The sequence below is a fragment of the Pleurodeles waltl genome, chromosome 4_1 (genome assembly GCF_031143425.1).
Source record: "Pleurodeles waltl isolate 20211129_DDA chromosome 4_1, aPleWal1.hap1.20221129, whole genome shotgun sequence".
NCBI classification, from domain to species: Eukaryota; Metazoa; Chordata; class Amphibia; order Caudata; family Salamandridae; genus Pleurodeles; species Pleurodeles waltl.
Window position 1 is genome coordinate 572,844,017 of NC_090442.1, and position 21,308 is coordinate 572,865,324.

General features: G+C 45.6%; 1 protein-coding gene across 2 annotated transcripts in view; it reads left to right on the forward strand.

The window, feature by feature from the left end:
* DOCK4 (dedicator of cytokinesis 4) overlaps positions 1 to 21,308 on the forward strand; it is a 1,300,588-nt gene that overhangs the window by 614,045 nt on the left and 665,235 nt on the right. For both annotated transcript variants that reach the window (XM_069228963.1, XM_069228964.1), the window contains exons 15-16: positions 12,545 to 12,707; positions 20,797 to 20,903. In XM_069228963.1, the coding sequence (XP_069085064.1) occupies positions 12,545 to 12,707; positions 20,797 to 20,903 (270 nt within the window). The remainder of the gene's footprint in view (positions 1 to 12,544; positions 12,708 to 20,796; positions 20,904 to 21,308) is intronic.

The following is a 21,308-nucleotide window of genomic DNA, read 5'->3' on the forward strand; positions in this document are numbered from 1 at the left end:
AATTTGCTCTTTCCCTAACCGAGAGCCCATGGAGGGCAGATAGAATGGGTGAGATGTGGCCATGGAGGTTCTGGGCAAAAACCAAGGTGGCAGTTTGGCAAAGGTTTTGTCGGACAGGCAGATGTATGGGTTGTTGGGATAACCCCAAGCGGGAGATCGCAACAGTAAGATAACAGTGATTTCTCTGTTTTTTTTAAGTAAGTTGAAGGAGGGAGGACGCAGCACATGAAGGTGGTGGACAGCAGTCATGGTGAATGCATTGATTTGGGGTAGGAAGGAAAGATGATAATCAAACACGTATGTCTGAGCTCAGGCTTGCACCACTAGTTCAGAATTCCATACCCACATCTGGCACTGCTCTTCCAAAATGTTTCCTTTCTGCTTTCACGGTAGGTCGGAGGTGAACACAATTATGCAGTGGTAAAACACCAACCTCTTTATCAACGGAGAAGCAACTTGAAAGGGAAATTGTAGAATTCGGAGACTCGAATAAAGGGGCATTTCATCATGAACCCAGCAAGATGTTAACCTTAACCTGCTATGAATCTTCTCGTTTAAAATGGACATACAATAATGATTGTAACAAATATTCAAGCAATGACTTTAGGAAACCCACCAAACACTGACAAAGGTAAACAAGAGCTAAAAAGTGTCCTATTTGAACTGACTAGCTTAACACATAACCCAACAAAAGACTAGAGAATTCCAAAGCGTTAAAGTTAAGACTGACCACAAGCTACTGGTGGTCGGGTCCAGTGACCAGGTTTGTCCTGGTAGAAATCTTACCATCTGACTTAGAATATTTTCTAGAGAATAGTCCTCGTTGATGGCTCATGAGCAGGTCAGGTTGCAGGCTGGATCTGAAGGATGATTCAATGATGGCAGCCTTTTGAAGTGCAGGTCCTTGTTGTGAGGCTTGGCTCCAGTGGGGAAACTTGTTGCTGTTGTTCTCATTGGCGGGTAAGCTTCCAGCAGGTGAAGACCAGAATCTGCACCCAAGGAGGTCTTGTCAGTGGACAGGTGCCAATTGATGTCTGTCTCTGTTCCACTGTGCCTAGAAAAACGTTTAGAAGTTGAAATCCTTTCAGCAGGTAAGACCAGTGAATTCAATCTGACTGACAATTTGATGCCGACGGCTGTAGCTACGGCGTTGGTCCCGATCTCTGCTTGTTCTCAGGGTGACATTTAAGGGCTGAATATGCATCTGTCCTGCTCCCACCTTTTTTTCGGAAAGGTGTTGTCTAGGGAAATTGTCTGTATGGTTTTTTCCCCATTTTCTTCCGTGCATTAAGGAGCTCCTCCTATGAGGAGAATAGTAGCTGGCTGGCATTGTAACGTGTTAGACCTGGCATCCTTGGCGTGGTTTCCCCCTAGCTTTTTGCCTCCAGACCTCTGGTTTTTGTTGGCTTCATTTTTATTGGCCTTGGGACTCTGCACACTTTACCACTGCTAACCAGTGCTAAAGTGCTTGCGTTTCCTGCTCAAAACATGGTAACGTTGGATTATACCCAGTTGGCACATTTAATTTACTTAGAAGTCCCTAGTAAAGTGCACTACATGTGCCCAGGGCCTGTAAATTAAATGCTGCTAGTCGGCCAGCATAGCTAATTGTGCCATCCACTTAAGTAACTCTTTAAATAAGTCTCAGGCCTGCCATTGCAGAGTCTATGTGTGCAGTTTTAACCTGCCTTGTCGACCTGGCAAAATAAACTTTTTGCCAGGCCCCAAACCTTCCTATTTAATACATAAAAGTCACAACTAAGGTAGGCCTTGGACAACCCCAAGGGCAGGGTGCAGTGTATTTAAAAAGCTGAACATGTATTTTTTTAGTTTTACATGTCCTTGTAGTGAAAGACTGCTAAGTTCATTGTTCACTAATGCAAGGCCTATATCTCCCTTAGTATATTGGAGATGCATTATTACATTTTGTAAGTGTAATTTTCAAATAGAAAGAGATAATGTGTTCATGTTTGGTGTCTCTGGAATCCTAATTTAAAATCCTAACTTATGGTGAAGTCAAATTTTAAATTACAATTCTGAAAATGACACTTTTAGAAGATTGGCATTTTCTTGCCTTGACCATTTGATGCCTGAAGTCTGCCTATGGTCACATGATTGGATGTAGTTGCCAGTTGACCTTTGTGTATCCCTCCTAGACAGCTGCACACAATGGCAGTGATTAGGTGTAGCTAGATGGGCCACCAATGGCAGTATGGGAGGGATGGGCTTGGCCGCCCATCCTTACTTACACCTGACTAGGCTGTGTCCTGTCTCCACACAAAGGGCTGCATACTCCTTGTAGTTAGTCTGGAGCCAGGGCCAGGAAGGTAGGGCACATGTGCACTTCAAAGGCATGCCTCTAGAAGTTTCTCCCCACTTCAGAGGCGAAACTGTGTATAAAATTAGGGCCTCTGACACCACCACTTCCGTTCATTTCTGAACCTGTGGTTACTCTGCGAGGAAGAAAGACTGCTGTGTTGCTGAAGGATTGCCACCCTGCTGAAGGACTGCCACCCTGCTAGACTGCACTCTGCTGGGCTCCTGCTTTGCTGTGCTGATCTGCTGCCCTCTTGCCTGGGTGAGAAAGACTGGACCTACATCTTTTGAACCCAGAGTGACTCCAAGGGTTATTTGCCTGGCCTCCTGAACTGAAGCCTCAGGTACAAAACAGGTTTCCAACAACCCTGCTTATGCACCTGAACTCTGCCATCTGTGAGTCTACCCTGCCAAGTAATACTACCCCAGCCCTGGACCCTTGGAAGTGGACGGACTCATCTCTTATGCTTGGCGACGCACCCTGTGCAGAACCGACACATCTTGCTGCTACGTGGATTGGGCTGTCACGAAGACTTGCAACACCACTGCTGCACACATCACCTTCGTAACCGCCACTGTGCAACCCATCCTCGATGCAAACCCTTGCATCTCTCATCGACAGCAGCCTTGATGACAATGCTGGACTCTGCATCGCAGCCTCACAGCTCCTCGGAACCAGTGCATCCCTGACTCAGGACTTCACATCGCAAGCCCGTCAATAGGATCCTCAACATTGACTCAACAGTACCTTGCACCACAGCCTTGCTGCTTTTAAGAACTGATGCATTGCCTTGGCTACAGGACACCTCTTAGACTCGGATATAAGCATCGTTCCTCAAACCAGGATTTAAGGTACTCGGTTCAGGGGGCCTCTTTGGGTCTCTGTAGCTGGCCTGTGCTCCATCGCAACCAGATAGCCACAGTTGGTGCTTTACACCTTTTGGTGCTGTTTTCTCTAAAACATTAAAATTTATTGTCTCCGGTTCTACTAATTAGATTTTTGTTGTTTTAGCCTTGTTTTATTTATTAAGTGAAGCTCTATGGGCCTTATTAAGAGTTTGGCGGTCCGACCATTGGACCACCAATACGGCGGTCTGGAGGCTGTCACCAAGCCAGCGGCCTCCAGACCACTGTATTAAAATGTTCCCATGGGGCTGGCGGGACAGTCAGTGGGGTGGCATTGGTTTCGGCTCTGACAGAGTGTGAGTCCAATGCCAGCTGAACTGACAGTGCTGCCAGGGGGACACCTGCACTGCCCAGGTCAGGGGCATGGGCAGTGCAGGCCCCCCCTGTGGCCCCCGCGTTGCGTTTCTGCCGGCCTTTTCATGGGGGGATCCCCATGGAAAGGCCGGCGGAAAAAAAGTGGTGATCAGCACGCGCTGCCGACATCAGCACTGCTGTGCTTGACCATGACTTGCACCAGCTCCACCCCAGTTGGGATCCTAGTGGTGGTGTCAGTCTTTTGGCGGTCTGGCCACCAGCATTGTAATCTGGCAGTCAGACCGCCAAGGTTGCGGCAGTCGGACAACCACCGCAGGTATGGAGGTCTTCAGACCATCAAACTCGTAATAAAGCCCTATGTTTCTAATCTGAGATCTTTTTGTGTGGCGTTTTCATTGTTTTACATTTTGAAGTGTTGCCCTCTAAGTTAAGCCTGGCTGCTCAGTGCCAATCTACCAGGGAGTGAGCACAGATTAATTTGGGGTTTGCTAGTGCTTTACCCTGACTAGGATTGTAGTTGCTGCTTGACCAGGGCTCACACCCCAGTCAACCAGTAACCCAATTTCTAACATAACCTAATAGTTCTATGGTGGTAGCTTACATAAGGCACCTTCTATTTTTGTGCTACAGTGGATAAGCCCCAAGCACAGTCTGCTCACTTATAAACATAAAAATATAAACCCATCATGAACCAGATCATTTAACTGGTCACATAAAGAGTTTTGGAGGGGTTTTTAGTATGGTTAAATAACCCACGAGGTGCAGGAAATTAGTTATTTTTGTGGTCTTTAGTTAAACCATTTTGACAAGTTTTTGGGGAGTCACAGCACATGTTCCGGGGTCTGGTTAGCAGGTTACCAGTGTACTGAGTACAAAAACTAGCAACATTCATCCAAAGATTTGGGAGGTGATCATGCAACAAGGGGCATTTCTTTATAAACAACTAATAATCCAAGAATCAAAACCTTATTTTGGAAATAAAAAGAATGAGGCATAATACTACAGTAGGAAGAACTCAAGCATTACACAAGATACACCAGCTGTAAAGAGAACATAGATTCAAACCTAACAGAGATCAAACAACCCAGAAGAGAGGAAAAGTAGGTAGAGAATGAAATATTAGAACAGTAAGGGTTATAAAACAAATAAAACACAAGGAGACCGTAACCCAGATATCACTGAAACTGTTTGTCAACGCAAACACTAGAATGTAGATTGTGAAAACAAACACTATTGGCTGGAGCAAACATCAGTCAAAAGAACAGTATGATTAACCCACCTCATTCCTAGCAATTTAAGCCCATCAAAATGCAAAACCCGTATGCCCCTTTTCATTCTTTCTTCGTAATTCAAGCTCATAGATTCTGATAATACTAAAATCTCATATATAGGCCTGGAGTGTTATCCACCCCCTCATCTCATTTAAAGGTATACTAGAGTCTATTCCCACGTGGTGGTGAATCATGAATTCTTTCCTCCTACTGGGCTGCTGCTTTCTGTTTCTCATTAGTAAAGGCAAAACTTTATAAGGAGTTGCCTCGATACAGAATATTCCCAGCATACTGAGCATGATACATAATGTCCCCAGTTTACTAAGTTTATAAATTCTTTGAAGCAGAACCTCATACCACAGTAAAACATCACTATGTATGCAAATCAAGTCCTTTTCCCATTCACCATGGACATTGAGCCTCTCAGGACAGATGGTTAACCCAAATCCCAGAATTATGTGCATAAGGTATCTCAAAACATTGATGTTTTCTGCTTCAAGACAGATGCTTACCACAGGGATTGCATGGATCAAAATATCCTTTAGTCTGCATCAGGGATTAACAGTATATATGCTTATCAACCCGGCATGAAAGGAGGAACGCAATATGAAGGCACAAGAAGAGAATATAGATGAGAGGACATGGAATGTTGAATGGCACATGTGTTATACTAACACAAGCTTCCTCTGTGGAAGGCCTGGATAAACACTATGTTGTATCCCACAACAGATAAATGTTAGTTCTCTTTTTCACAACTGAAATCACATTCCCTTTCACTTTGACAAGGCCACCAGGTTACCAGGTCCCCTTAAGCATCTTGCTCTTAAGCAGAACTGAAACACACAGTAGATACAGTAAAACTCTTGTTTGTACTAAATAGTGAATCTGATGAGAGTACCCCCAGTGCTAGAACAGAATGGAAAACAAGAAGGCACTGTCGTCTGATGCTGCATAGACCTCACCAAGGCTTGTGTCAATAATTAAGAGGTCCATATCCATTTCTGGCACTGCTCTTCCTAAATGGCTTTTTAACATCTCAATGGAATACCACAAGCGGTCACAAGCGACTTCGAAGATCCACCCTGATGTTGATTCTTGAACCCTGAAGCATCTCAGTGTCTACAGAGGATCATCCTGGATAAATGTATAGAGGAGTGGGAGGGACTGCAACAATGTAGGTATACACCAGTACAGCAGAGTGTGAAGCTTTGAGCAGCAAGCCACAAGGACAATCACAGTAAAAGCTGAGTAATGATGCCCAAAGAAGTCCATACTCAGGATGGCTACAATCAAAACGTAATGACTGACTCCAGGATAACCACATTGTCTGGTTGACTAGACTTGTGTGTAGGAAGTAGATGAATGCACACCAAGTCTTTTTTGCTGTGATTGAAGGCACGTCTTGTGAACCTTCACAACAACAATCATTGCTGATGATGACACACATGGCAGCACAAGAAGAAGGTGCCTTTATAATCCGTCCCCCAAACAAAATACATGCCATACTGACAAAAATCTAGACCAACCTTCTTGTCGAACTGTGCTCTAACTTTCAGCAGACGCCTCAACAGACTAAGACTGCTTTTATTACACATACCATTCCCACAACCAGCTGGGTAATTTGGATGTTTAAGCGTTTAAAGCAGTCTGACTGATGCAGAGTGTTTTAAAACGTGTGGCCTGTTGTGCCACAATTTCTGTACAGCTCTCTGATTGCTTGTTTAGTGCTTGTTTAAAAAAAATGTATTTTATTGGAATATAGCATTTCTTTACCACTTACTATCCGTATGTGGGGTGCTGATGCCATAAAACGATGTTTAATACACATCAACTTGAATAAAGCACAGATGACTTTCCCTGCTGAATAATTTTCCCTTTAGAACGTTGAATTAATATACAGCTGTCATGGTCTTATGCATCTGTTTACTTCTGCCAGGAAATTGTCTTCCTTGTTAGAAATTAACTTGTGCACCCATGCCACAGTGGGATTTTATCCATACTTGGAATGCTGAGAGCAAAGGAACAAAGGCAGAGGAGTACAACGCTGAGTGAATAATATCAAACATGGCTTCCCTGTATGCCTAACTGACACCATGTGTTTCAGGAAGGCGGCGCTGGTGCAACTTACCAGATGATGATGTATCCAGGGAAACCTATTTGAGATTCCCAGGCCACGAAGGAAGAAGGTTTTTTCCTTGTATGTCAGTTCCTATTCAAATCCTATATGAGAAAGTGTGTACATGGACTGAATGCTGTGCAACATACTCATTCTCTTATTTTCCAGTGCAACTATTTGCCATTATGTTTTTTCCTGTTTTTTTTTTTTTTTTTTTGTTTTGTTCTTTTGTATCTAGGGATTCTGTTGGATTCCTTCTAGATTCTAGCGCAGGATAGGAAGCTAGTTGATATAAAGGCTTTTGAACTTTTTGGGCCAGAGGAGAAATAGATTGTTGGCAAATGTAATCTATTTCCTTGGAAAATGAAGCGTCAGAAAGATGACACCTTGGTTCACTGTAGATAAGATGAGCCTATTTGAACATTCTGAACACAGTTGTCATGGAGATGGTTCTTTAGAGGAATAAGAAACACAGAACAGTATTTTTGAAGAACTGGAAACGTTGCTTTGGGAGATGATAACTTATTTTGGTGAACTGCAAAGCTGGAATGTCGGAGGTGAGGTCTTTGGTCCGCGAGTCACAAAAAAGTAGGATGTAGGTAGAAACAGCAGAACATGTGAGCATATTACCGTAGTACACAACCCTACTGCTACTTTAACATTGCAGTGTCAAGCTTAAAAAGGTGGAAGCATAAAAAATTTAATGGTCACTGAGCATGGTTTAAAACAAAGCGGCTGGAGAACATTTAATTGAGGGCGGGAGGAGTTGAAAGTGCATCATCTACATTCCCAGAGTGGATAAAAGCATACGAGTACAGCATATGTCAACTGCGTATTGCTGGATTAAGAGTTTAGGTGCATCCCTACATCTGTAGTGATATTATTAAACATCTAGAATGAGTAGTGCCTGCCTGGGAAGCTGCCCCTAGCACCAGTGCTGAGACAAACCCAGCAACCTACAAGACCCCAACACTGCATCCCTCCTAGACAAGCTCCACAACATAGGACTCCGACAGATCGTACGGGAGCTGACACACTCAGCAGGACACACCCTCAATCCCATCTTCACTACATGAACCTCCCCTACCTTCAGTCGCACCTCCGAACTCCCCTGGACAGACCACCGATGCAGCCATTTCACCTTCAACGCACCCACTGTCATCAGACCCCAACACCAACCATCACATAGAAACTGAACAAGAATCACCGACGATCAGCTCACAGCTGCCCTTGCCGTCGCCGCCCCCACCATCGCACACAACGACGACCCAAACACCGCAGCACGCACCTGCCACTAATGGATAGCCAACTGCACCAACACCATAGCCCCCCTCAAAAAGAAGAACAGCTCCCATGCAACGAAAGCCAACTAGTTTACCTCAGAACTCCGAGAATCTAGACACACTTATTGCTGCCTCAAGAAAATCTGGAGAAACACCAAATCCACAGAAGGTCATAGCAAGTTCAGAGCCGCCACCACCGCGCACCACCAAATCATCAGAAACACCAGAAAGAAAGCTATACAAGACAGAATCTCCTAACATACACACAACAGCAAGGAACTCTTCAGCATCTTCAAGGAGTTCGCCCAACCCAACTGTGTAACAACGGACATCCCACCCTCAAAGACCTCTGGGACAGACTCAGAACCTACTTCCACCACAAAATCAAGACCATCAATGACGTTTCAGCAAGGACAACCTATGTGCAGAACCCCCCTACCAAAACCTGCCACCAACATTCAACACCTGGTCCCCCCTCACCACTGAAAATACTCTGAGAACAATGAGGTTCATACACTCCGGGGCCCCCACGGACCCATACGCCCACCACATTTTCAACAAAGCCGCAGACACCATTGCTCTGCCTCACCATCAAACGCTCACTAGCTGCCACCACCTTCCCCGACGAATGGAAACACGCCAAGATCAACCCCCTCCTCAAGAAACCCTCAGCAGACCCCACCGACCACAAAAACTTCAGGCCCATCTCACTACTCCACTTTCTGACGAAAGTCATAAAAAAAGAGGTCAGCAGCCAACTCGCCACGTTTTTAGAAGACCACAACATCCTCAACATCTCCCAATCCGGATTCAGGAAAAACCATAGCACCGAAACAGCCCTCCTGGCCGCAACAGATGACATCCGCTCCCTGCTGGACAAGGGAGAGACGGCGGCCCTCATGCTGCTAGACCTCTCGGCGGCCTTCGACACAGTCTCCCATCACACCCTGATACAAAGCCTCCACAAAGCCGGCATCAGAGACAAGGCCCTCGACTGGATCCAATCCTTCCTCTCCAGCAGAACTCAATGAGAGAAACTCGCCCCCTTCCTCGCAGACCCCACCACCTGCAGAGTTCGTCAGGGATCCTCCCTCAGTCTCACGCTGTTTAACGTCTACATGGCCCCGCTAGCCACCATCGTTAGAAGCTAGAGATTCAACATCATCTCCTACGCCGACAACACCAAACTCATCCTCTCCCTCTCCAACGAACCCAACAAAGCCAAACACAACTTCCACGAAGGCATGGAAACAGTCGCCACCTGGATGAGAAACAGCTGCCTTCAACTCAACACAAACAAGACAGAAGTACTCATCATGGGCCCTCAACCCAACGCGTGAAATGACTCCTGGTGGCCACCCACCCTCAGAAACCCGCCCAACCCCACCAGCTAAGCCTGCAACATTTGTATCATTCTGGACTCCAATCTCAGCATGAACCATCAAATCAACTCAGTCACCTCCACCTGCTTCCACACCCTCCGCCTCCTACGGACGTCCTTTAGAGGATCCCCCTTGAACATAGAAAGACCGTCACACATGCCCTCATCACCAGCAGACTGGACTATGGCAACGCACTCTTCGCCGGAATCAACAAAAAACTACAAAACATCCAGAACGCCACCACCAGACTGGTCTTCGACCTACCTTGACACTGCCAGATCTCGCAACACCTGCGTACACTGCACTGGCTTCTCACAGAGAAAAGCATCTCCTTCAGGATCCTCACCCACGCACACAAAGCCCTCCACAACACCGGACCAGACTACCTGAACCATCGACTCAATCTCCACGTACCTCACAGGACCGTATGCTCAGCCCAGCTCTCTCTCGCGGAAGTACCCCGCATCTGGAAAACCAGAACAGGAGGACACTCCTAGTCCCACCTAGCAGCCACCGTCGGGAACGCCCTTCCTCTCCACATCAGAAAAACCACCTCCCTCCTCAGCCTCAGGAAGGAACTGAAGACATGGCTTTTTTTAAGAACCACAGGTGAACGATACACTCCCTCTCCCACCAGCGCCTTGAGACCCTAATGGGTGAGTAGCCCTGCTTTACAAGAATTGATTGTTGCAAGCGCGTTAACGCAGCTTGGGCATTCACAAGGGTGCCGATGTATTGAGCAGTCCAGGCTGAAGCCGGGGACCGCTTCACATCTGCGACATGGAGAGAAGTAGGCCGCCTAGATGGGCCTAGCCGTTCTCATGTACTCCCCTCTTCTGGGGGCAGCATTTCAAGTCTACGGAGATTCCCTCGAAAGCCGTGCGCCTCTCTTTACTGCCTGCTGCATGGTGTTAAAATGGCCACTTGACTTTATCCCTTTTCATCAAACACACGTGGGGAAGCTGGGATGGCAGAGCCTGTAATGATTAGCTCTCCCTGATGTGTCAGCGGCTCTGTCACTGCGCATTGACTGTCCATCCAGCTCGGTGCTAACCGCAGCACGGCGGCAGCTCCAGGCAGGAGCACGCAGGTGCAGACAGAAGATAATGCGTGAAAAACCGAGCAGCGAGCATATCAACTGACGGGAAGTGTTTCAATATGGAACCTACCAGCAGCTCAGCAAGCGGCAGAAGCCTGTCTTTAAAATGATCCCATCCCAAATTGTAGTCTCTGAAGAGAAGTGTTAAATAATTTAGGAACAGCACAACTTGGGTGAATGTTTACAGTTAATGAGCCATAGAATTAAAATGTGTTGTTATTTATTTTCAGTCATTTTGGAAAGGATTTGCAGTATGCCTAGCGTTTATTTTCTTAACGCTGGTCAGGTAAGTGCTAAGCAGTGGATAAGAGTGGTTGATAGAGTAATTCCCAAAACGGTACGTTTGTGTTCCGCCTGGTGACTTAGTAGTGAATGAGTCAGGTTGTAGTGACTGGCTAATTTAAACATTTGCTATTTTTTTTTTTAATATTCTTAATTGATTTAATTATTAAAAAGAGATAGGACCTGTTTTTTCTGAATTTTTTTGTCACTGCTTTTTAGCAGTTAATTGTGGAAATGTAGTCATGTAAATAAATATTACTCACTTTGTCGGTGTGCTTTTCTATTTCTTCGTGAAAAATATCTTTGTCCCTTCTTTCTTTTGATTGAGAGGCGGCTACATGCAGTGGGCAAAGTTTTACCTCTTCTTTCTCATTTGGTCCGTGACAGTTCAATATAGGTCGTACTTAAGTAGATTTTTCAGCTTTTCCAACCGCTTTTGACTAGCTGACAGCCATTTTAATATTCTAATCTCCTCCAGAGCCCGTCAAATACCTGAAGTGGAATAGTGAATGGAAACTTTAATTTTAAATAAATTGTGTGCCTCTGTTGTGTAGGTTGCCGACGTTGGTGGGGTAGAGGATAGTAAGAATACCTCAATAGTAGTAAAGGATAATAACATTTTAGTCTACCTTTGAAAGATGCAGATGTCCGCCACGTTGATGTTCCCATACTTAACCACTTCTAAATATATTTTATAGAGCATAAGTGGTACATAACCCCCCTCTAAAGTTTTAAATAATGCAACATTTTGGGTTGAGTCACTAATATGTTTTCAGATGCAACATTTGCTACTAAATATATTCAAAACTCTTAGGGGTCAAACCCCCTATCCTCCTGTAAAGTCTTCAAATATTACAAACCTTTCCTTACCACCACATTATCCCCAACTCATGTTGCACACGCTCACTAGGCTTCCAGCCTATACCCTCGAAAAAAAGCACCAAGTCTTGAGCCCGCGCCCCGTCCATCCCCCATACCCATTATGCCTGCTGCGGCACTGGTTCAAATACTAGCTGATTCAGTTTTGGAGATGTGTGAACTGGGTGCTACAGTGACGCTTCAGTGCAAAGGCACTGTTGTGCCTCCACCAAGAACATGAAGTTGATTGGAATGTTGCTAGAAAGTATTTCATTTTTTAGAATGATAGAATGCGGATTGCTGGTAGTAATGGATCTGAAGTCTTAAAACACTAGCAATTAGTGGTAATCTAGAGTTTATATAGAGCTTTTTGTGTATGACCACCATTCACTTCATTTACATTTTAAACTTGAACATAGTGGAAAGATTTGTTTTTAGCTATTTGTCTAAAGCAAACAATATACTTGTAGTTTACACCTTCCTAGTGCAAGCAACTTAACATGTCACTTTCCATTTCCTCTATGTATAGACCCCATGACTCCTGCCCCAAAGCTGGAGGCATCCATTAACGGCTGAGGTACCTTCCCCAGTGGACAGCAGTGCTTAAGGACTGCAGACTGTCATTGTGCAAAAACATGATTAAAGGACTGTGTTACATTTCTTCAAAACGTTTGTAATAATTATGTGTCAACCATGTTCTTTTTTTGTTACCTTAGGGTTTCATCTCCTTTGGATCAGGGGAGCCACCAGCAGATGAGTTTCACTCCTTTGTGCTTTACCATAATAACAGTCCCAGATGGGCTGAGCTGTTGAAATTGCCAATTCCTGTGGATAACTTCAGGGGAGCTCACATCCGATTTGAATTTCGACATTGTTCCAGTAAGATAATTTTTCTATAACACCGTCGACCTTAGTAAGCTATTGGACACGGAGTGATTTGAAAAGAAAAAAATAAAATACATTTTATTGTTAATTTGTGTTAATTTAGATTCATCGTTTTTGTGGCACTACTAATGCAATGTGAGTGTGAAAGCTGTCTAAAACTAAACATCAGTCTCTTATAATTCTAATAGTTTGCAGCTTTATAAAGTGATATTTGTTTCATTGGTGTTTAAAATTTATTTTTTTCGAATCATTCTTTTAATTCTTGTTAAATGTATAAAATTTACTTTTTTTGGTAGTACACAGTATGGAAAATTAAAAATGAATTCGTTCATGCATTTAAAATTTCATATCTAGCTTGGTTAGCATTAGAACCCCCCTGTTTAGTGAAGTTTAGACCAGAATTAAAATTAAAACAATTAAACACAGCTTTCAATCAAAGTTACATTTTATTAGATGACTGCAAGGCATCAGTGGATCGAACATTCATGTTGAATAATCATTTACTTACAAGGTAACCAATGAAAAGGAGTTGCCAACAAACATTAGTATTGCGTATGGGGGATACTTGGATAATATACCAGTCAGAATACAAATAATTATTAAAAATATCCATTGTGACCTATAGTGAATGCAGCATGTATGTTTTTTTTTTAATGAAAACATCTCATAGGTTCTTCTGGAACGTTACCTCAAAAATCAGAACAGCCGAAAATGGACAATTTGATAGAGACATCTAGTTGTAGATTCCTTACCTTAGAATTTTCCACAGTTGAAAGGCTGGTTCTGGATATTTTTCTCGAGCAGTACCCCTGCTCAGCGTTGTATCGTTGGATCAGCTCCATGTCCATCGTCAAAGGCAATGCTTTTTCAAGTTGCTAACTCCTTGTGCATTGAGGATGTCATCTCGGAAGATTGGGTTCAAACCCTGAGGATCATGTCATCGGGCGATGACACTGACAATTCCGCACCTCATGTGTCTTTGGTGTTTGGAGGGTAATCATGGCCCGAAGTCGTGCTCCATGTGTCAGGCAATGCATCCAAAGTCTTTGAGGGAGGGCTCCCTGAAGCGGATGGTGGACCGATGCTCAACTTTGTGCAAGTCAAGGTCCCCGTCGAGAGGAGGGCCCTTGGAGCGGTTGCGAATTCCTCCATCATTGTCATCTCTCACCAAGTCCTCGGGATGACCGGGTAAGTTGAGGCACAAGAAGAAGTTGAAGAAAGCAAAAAGTTCTCTGACTTCACCTCATCCGTCGGCCGATTAGACAGAGGAGCAGGATCATCATCTTTCTAGGCCTCCGAAGGTGGGGACTGCACCTGGGCTGACTCCGCGCCTCCCAATGTTTCTGGGAGCCAGAGCAACCCCTGCCCAATTAAGAGTTCTACAAGGCCACGTGCCTCATTTTTGGGCAGTATGACCTTGCTGCAGCGCCTTGAGGCCCCACAGAGTCAGAAGGGGCTCCGTCAGGTTCCGCACTGGCGGCTTCGGCCTCAGCTCCGAGGGCCAAAGCTGGATCCATGCTTGGTTCGGGAACGGCATCATTTTTACCATACCGTCCTTCCCCGAAACCGATCCTCACAACAGCTCTCCTGCAGCTGCCCATGCCCCAGGAGGCCCCATCCTCATTGTGGACTCCAACACAACGTCATATGGGCGTCGGATGACTACAGTGTCGATGGGAGCCATGCCTCCCATGTCTAATCCTGAGCCTTTTTCTTATGGACTGGGCTATGGTGAGGAATGTGAGGGGTCAACAGACCCTTTAGAATATCAACTTCGAGACCCTGTAGACTCCCGTAGAGGCTTGGGTGAAGCCAGTGGACTGGAAACCTCCCCAGATACTGGCATGCTTTCTCCTCCTACCTTGGCCACGGACAAGGGTGCTTCATATTCTTTGGTGGTGAGGAGGGCAGCTGAGGTCCTTGACCTTTACAGGGAGTGCAGAATTATTAGGCAAATGAGTATTTTGACCACATCATCCTCTTTATGCATGTTGTCTTACTCCAAGCTGTATAGGCTCGAAAGCCTACTACCAATTAAGCATATTAGGTGATGTGCATCTCTGTAATGAGAAGGGGTGTGGTCTAATGACATCAACACCCTATATCAGGTGTGCATAATTATTAGGCAACTTAACAAAAAACAAATATATACCCATTTCAATTATTTATTATTACCAGTGAAACCAATATAACATCTCAACATTCACAAATATACATTTCTGACATTCAAAAACAAAACAAAAACAAATCAGTGACCAATATAGCCACCTTTCTTTGCAAGGACACTCAAAAGCCTGCCATCCATGGATTCTGTCAGTGTTTTGATCTGTTCACCATCAACATTGCGTGCAGCAGCAACCACAGCCTCCCAGACACTTTTCAGAGAGGTGTACTGTTTTCCCTCCTTGTAAATCTCACATTTGATGATGGACCACAGGTTCTCAATGGGGTTCAGATCAGGTGAACAAGGAGGCCATGTCATTAGATTTCCTTCTTTTATACCCTTTCTTGCCAGCCACGCTGTGGAGTACTTGGACGCGTGTGATGGAGCATTGTCCTGCATGAAAATCATGTTTTTCTTGAAGGATGCAGACTTCTTCCTGTACCACTGCTTGAAGAAGGTGTCTTCCAGGAACTGGCAGTAGGACTGGGAGTTGAGCTTGACTCCATCCTCAACCCGAAGAGGCCCCACAAGCTCATCTTTGATGATACCAGCCCAAACCAGTACTCCACCTCCACCTTGCTGGCGTCTGAGTCGGACTGGAGCTCTCTGCCCTTTACCAATCCAGCCACGGGCCCATCCATCTGGCCCATCAAGACTCACTCTCATTTCATCAGTCCATAAAACCTTAGAAAAATCAGTCTTGAGATATTTATTGGCCCAGTCTTGACGTTTCAGCTTGTGTGTCTTGTTCAGTGGTGGTCGTCTTTCAGCCTTTCTTACCTTGGCCATGTCTCTGAGTATTGCACACCTTGTGCTTTTGGGCACTCCAGTGATGTTGCAGCTCTGAAATGTGGCCAAACTGGTGGCAAGTGGCATCGTGGCAGCTGCACGCTTGACTTTTCTCAGTTCATGGGCAGTTATTTTGCGCCTTGGTTTTTCCATACGCTTCTTGCGACCCTGTTGACTATTTTGAATGAAACGCTTGATTGTTCGATGATCACACTTCAGAAGCTTTGCAATTTTAAGAGTGCTGCATCCCTCTGCAAGATATCTCACTATTTTTGACTTTTCTGAGCCTGTCAAGTCCTTCTTTTGACCCATTTTGCCAAAGGAAAGGAAGTTGCCTAATAATTATGCACACCTGATATAGGGTGTTGATGTCATTAGACCACACCCCTTCTCATTACAGAGATGCACATCACCTAATATGCTTAATTGGTAGTAGGCTTTCGAGCCTATACAGCTTGGAGTAAGACAACATGCATAAAGAGGATGATGTGGTCAAAATACTCATTTGCCTAATAATTCTGCACTCCCTGTAGTTCCCTCAGTGGCAGTCAGGACTAACCTCCTGACAGAGGTGCTTTAGCCTAGAGCTTCATCCTCCGAACCCCTGCTGCTATTCAATAAAGCCCTTACAGATTTCCTACTGGGTAGCTGGTCCACGCCCAGCACAGGAGCTCCTGTGAGCAGGACAATTGCCTGCTGCCATCCCCCTGCTCTGTGCAACCCAAATCTTCTTGTGCAGCACCCCACCCCACCCCTGAGAGCTTGGTTATCCAAGCCTCCATCTCCTTGGGGGGTTTGCTTTCCGCACCCCGGTTATGAGTCCAAGAGGTTGGACACACTTGGGAAGAGGATGTTTTCTTTTGCCAGCCTGGCATTGAGGTCCGTGAACACCGAATGCCTTTTGGGCCATTATTTCCGCATTTTCTGGGATATGGTTGTGCAGGTGCTTCCATTGGTCCAGGAGGAGGCCTTCCTTGGCTGTACTCTACTAAGCAGTTGCTGATGGGAGAGATGCAGCAGAGCTCACGATCCCATGTGGACTGGACCCAACCAACTCATTAGGCAGGGCGGTTGCATCAACAGTGGCCCGTAGGCACCACACCTGGTTGAGGATGTCTGGCTTTTCAGGAGATGTCCAAGCTAATCTTATCGACATGACCTTTGATGGCACCCGTCTCTTCAGAGAAAAAGCATACTTGGCGCTCAAGTGTTTCAAGGATTCTCATGCTGCAGCCAGGTCCTTGGGTCTCATGGCAGCCCCTCGGCCTCTTCAGTCTGCTTTTTCCCCTTTTGTGGCTATGGAAGGGGCACCCAATTGTGTCCGTTCCCTACCAGCCACCGTGCCTTGCATGATGCCCAGCCTCTGTGTGGTGGGAATGCGGGATCCAGTGACCTCATGGATCAAGGAGCCAGTGGTCTGGCCAGTCCACCGCTCCCCCTCTGCAGCTGGTTCCAAACCTTCCTAGTCTGACTCTTGTTTCCAAGGACCAGTCGTAGACAAGATACGGCATCACCTTCTCCGCTGGCAGTCCATCACGTCAGACAGGTGGGGTTTGCAGATAGTCCAAAGCGGCTACTCCCGCCCCTTCGAGACTACCCCTTCATCCATGCGACCATCCTACAATTGGATAATGGGGGATCACTTTGCACTTCTCTGGGAAGAAGTAACAGCTTTCTTTGCCAATGGACCCGTAGAGAGGGTTCCTGTGCCAGAAGTAGGTCGTAGTTGCTATTCCTGCTACTTTTAGGTACCCAAAAAGAACAAGGGCCTCCTCCTTATCCTGGACCTTCAGTCCCACAACTTCTTATTCAGGAAGGCAAAGTTCAGAATGCTTAGTCTGTCTCAGGGTTTTACTGCCCTGGAGCCAGGAGACTGGATGGTAGTGTTGGACTTGAAGGATACTTATTTCCATTTTCCTGTCCTGCCTGCCCACAGACGTTACTTGCGGTCCATGGTGGTTCACAAGCACCTTCAGTTCCCCGTGCTCCCCTTTGGCCTTACCAGCACCTCTCAGGTGTTCACCAAGTTGATGGTGGTGGTCGAAGCTCATCTTCCCAGGTCAGGGGTTTCAGTGTTCCCCAAACTCAACGACTGGTTGTTGAAGGCGGGCCTGCCCCAGGCTGTCATCACCCACCTTCAGACTAAGCCGGGCCTCCTGCATTTTCTGGTGGTTCACTATAAATGTGCCAAAGTCATACCTGGCACCCTCTCAGATGCTCCCTTTCTTCAGAGCTGTTCTGGACACAGTGCAGTTTCGCGCTAATCCTTTTGAGCGACAAGTCAAGGATATTCAGGCTATGATACTGATGTTTCAGCCTCTATCCTGGATTTCAGTGAGAATGACTCAGGCTGCTGGGCCTCATTGCCTCCTGCATCCTGCTGGTAACACATGCCAGATGGCATATGCAAACTCTGCAGTGGGGCCTGAAGTTCCAGTCGGTGCGGCATCAGGGGACTCTCTCTGTCCTGGTGCAGATCTTCCAGGGAACTGCACAAGATCTTCACTGGTGACTCATGAACCGCGATGGGGTCAGAGGCAGATCCCTCTCCCTTCCCCAACCAGAGCTGACACTAGTGACAGATGCGTCACTCCTGGGCGGCTGGACTCCACATCAACCTGTTGAAGTTCCATGAGATCAGACTGGAATTGAAAACATTTTATCCCTCTCTCAAGGGAAAGGTAGTGCAGGTGTTCATGGACAACACCACCCCATGTAGGGGTGGAGTCATGGACCCTTTGTCAGGAGGCTTCTGGTAGGCTCTCTGAATGCCAGAGCACACAAACTCAGCCGACAATGCTTAATCAATCGAGACTGGTGTCTCTTTCCGAAGGTGGTGCATGGTCTCGCTCAGCAGTGGGGAGAGCCTTGGTTAGATCTGTTTGCCTCCGCAGAGAACTTGCAATGTCTGCAGTATTGCTTGTTAGAGTTTCCAAGGCGACAATCGCTCAGAGACGCTATTTTTCTTGTGTGGAATTCAGGTCTCCTGTATGCCTTTCGCCCATACCACTTCTGCCCAGAGTTTGCAAGAATATTTAGGATGACCGGGTCCAAGTCATTCTTGTGGCACTGGACTGGACACAGAAAGTCTGGTATCCTGAGCTACAGAGCATAGCCATCGATCCTCCAATCAGACTGCCCCTTCAGGAGGATCTTCTGTCGCAGTAGCAGAGGGGGATACTCCACCAGAACCTGTCCAGCCTCCACCTTCTTGCATGGAGATTGAGTGGTGACAGTTGAGAGCATTTAACCTTCCACCCAAAGGCTATAGCATAATCTTGGCAGCCAGGCGTCCCTCCACCAAAACGGTAAACGCCTTTAGTTGGAAGAAATTTGTGGCATGTTGCACAGACAAGTCTGTTGACCCACTTTCTGCCCATTTATCTGCGGTCCTGTTGTTTATCCTTTCTTTAACCCAGCAGGGCTCTGCTATAGGCACTCTGAAAGGTTGTTTATCTGCTTTCTCTGCATTTTTGAGGTTGCCTGATTAACCTTCTTTGTGTGTCTTCCATCGTAAATAGGTTCCTTAAAGGTCTTGCTCGTATGTTTCCTCCATTCCCATTCAGTATGCCCCAATGCGATTTGAATTTGGTTCTGACATTCCTAATGTGCATTCCTTTTGAGCCTTTACACAGTTGTCCTCTCAGGCTTCTAACGTTAAAGACTGCCTTGCTTGTGGCCGTTACATCTGCCCGCAGAGTGAGTGAGCTGCAGGCTTTGTCATCTAAGCCAGCCTAACTTTCCATCTATCCTGACGATGTGGTGTTTCGCACTAGGGCCTCCTTCTTGCCAAAAATGGTTATGCTCTTTCATGTAGGCCAATCCATCCCCTTGCCTATTTTTGACTCATCCCAACATCCTTCTAAGGAAGAGAAGATATTCCACCGCCTGGACCCTAAAGCGTTGGTGTTCTACTTTGAGCATATAAAAGAGTTCCAGGTGGATGATCAACTCTTTGTTGGTTATGTAGGTGCAAAGAAAGGTCGGGCAGTGCAGAAGCGTACCATTTCATGATGGGTCGGCGAGGAAGCAACCACCTGGAGGTTTGTGTACTCATTCTATGAGAACTACAGCTGTGAGCACTGCGTTAGCACTCAGTGTTCCAGTCCTTGTCATCTGTCAGACGGGAACGTGGGTGTCTGCACACATTTACCAAACACCACTGCCTGGACATTCAGGTCCTTAGGAATGGGTAACTTGCCCGTTTGGTCCTGTAGGACTTCCTAGTAAGATATTAGTTTGCAGGCCTGCCTCTGGGGTTGGTTTTGCTTTGGTATCTATTCTTAGGTAAGGAATCTGCAACTAGAAGTCCAGATGGACAAGTTGCTTGCCTTTGGTAACACCTTATCTGGTAGAGACAGTATCTAGTAGTAGATTTCTTACCAACCCACCCATGCTCCCCCTCTCTGCAAACTGATTTCTAGGGACAGGAACTCCACTTTCAGGGCCTTAGTTGTGATTCACTAGTAGTCTGTTTCCTTATGACTCTGTGCTGAAAAGAATCTGATGTCAGCACACCAGGATGTTGCCTATATAATATCCACAACGTCATATGTGGCGCGTGTGATGCTGATGACGGGCGCACAGCCGATTGACAACACCTAACGACGTGCAGGGGTACTGCTTGAGAAAAATCTCCAGATCCAGACTGACACCTGAGGGAAATTGTAAGGTAAAGAATCTGCAACTAGATAATATCTCTACAGATAAGGCGTTACCGAAGGGGAGTAACCTGTCCTTCAGGAACTTCATAGCTTACAAAAAAAGCAATCAAGTCTTAGCATTACCAAGTTAAGAAATATTGAAAATATAAGTTTCCTATGCCAACAGGCAAACGGATGAAAGCGGACACAGATCACTGTTGGTTTATAATTCCGATTTGGTTATGTGGCTGCTTCAAGAATTTGTTTATAATAAATATGGGACATGTCTGATCACAGAGTTTTATTATCAACCTTTTGTGCCTATCCTCCTAAATTAAAATATATTGGGTTCACATACTGTTGTTCATTCTTGGGGGTCATGAAAGGGTGCTGGGGGAGATTTTTCCTCCTTCATGAATACTTTAAAAAAAATGTATTAAACATTAAGTGTATATAATTTTTATTAAGTATTGTGGTTTTTTTTCAGCAAAAGAGAAGGGGGAGAAAAAGTTATTTGGTTTTTCCTTCGTGCCTTTGATGCAAGATGATGGAAGGACGCTTCCAGATGGCACTCATGAGCTAATTGTTTATAAGGTAATTAAATTAAAAAAGCAATGTGACTTTAGAGAGCTCCAGAAATGGCAGTTTTTCCCCTAAAGATTCGCAAGGTTTCTCATTTGTACTTAAGACACCACTTACATTAAGAAGGTTAAGTGGCTACGTGACTGTTCCCTAACTTGATATCTCTCTTTCACTCAGCATCAACATGGTTCCATGTTACTGGGAATATTAGTTGGCACTCGTTTATCCCTGGACACCTGTGACATAGCCTACTGCAGTTTGATATATTTATATTTGTGGAGGGTTATGGTGATGACGGTTTCCTGGCAGTGGGAAAGCAGACCATGAATTGAGAAGTTGTGATACCTCTTTGATTTGAAAAGGTGAATGTACCAGGGGGTGAGCTCTTTGATGTGATATAAGGGAGAGCCCTGGGCG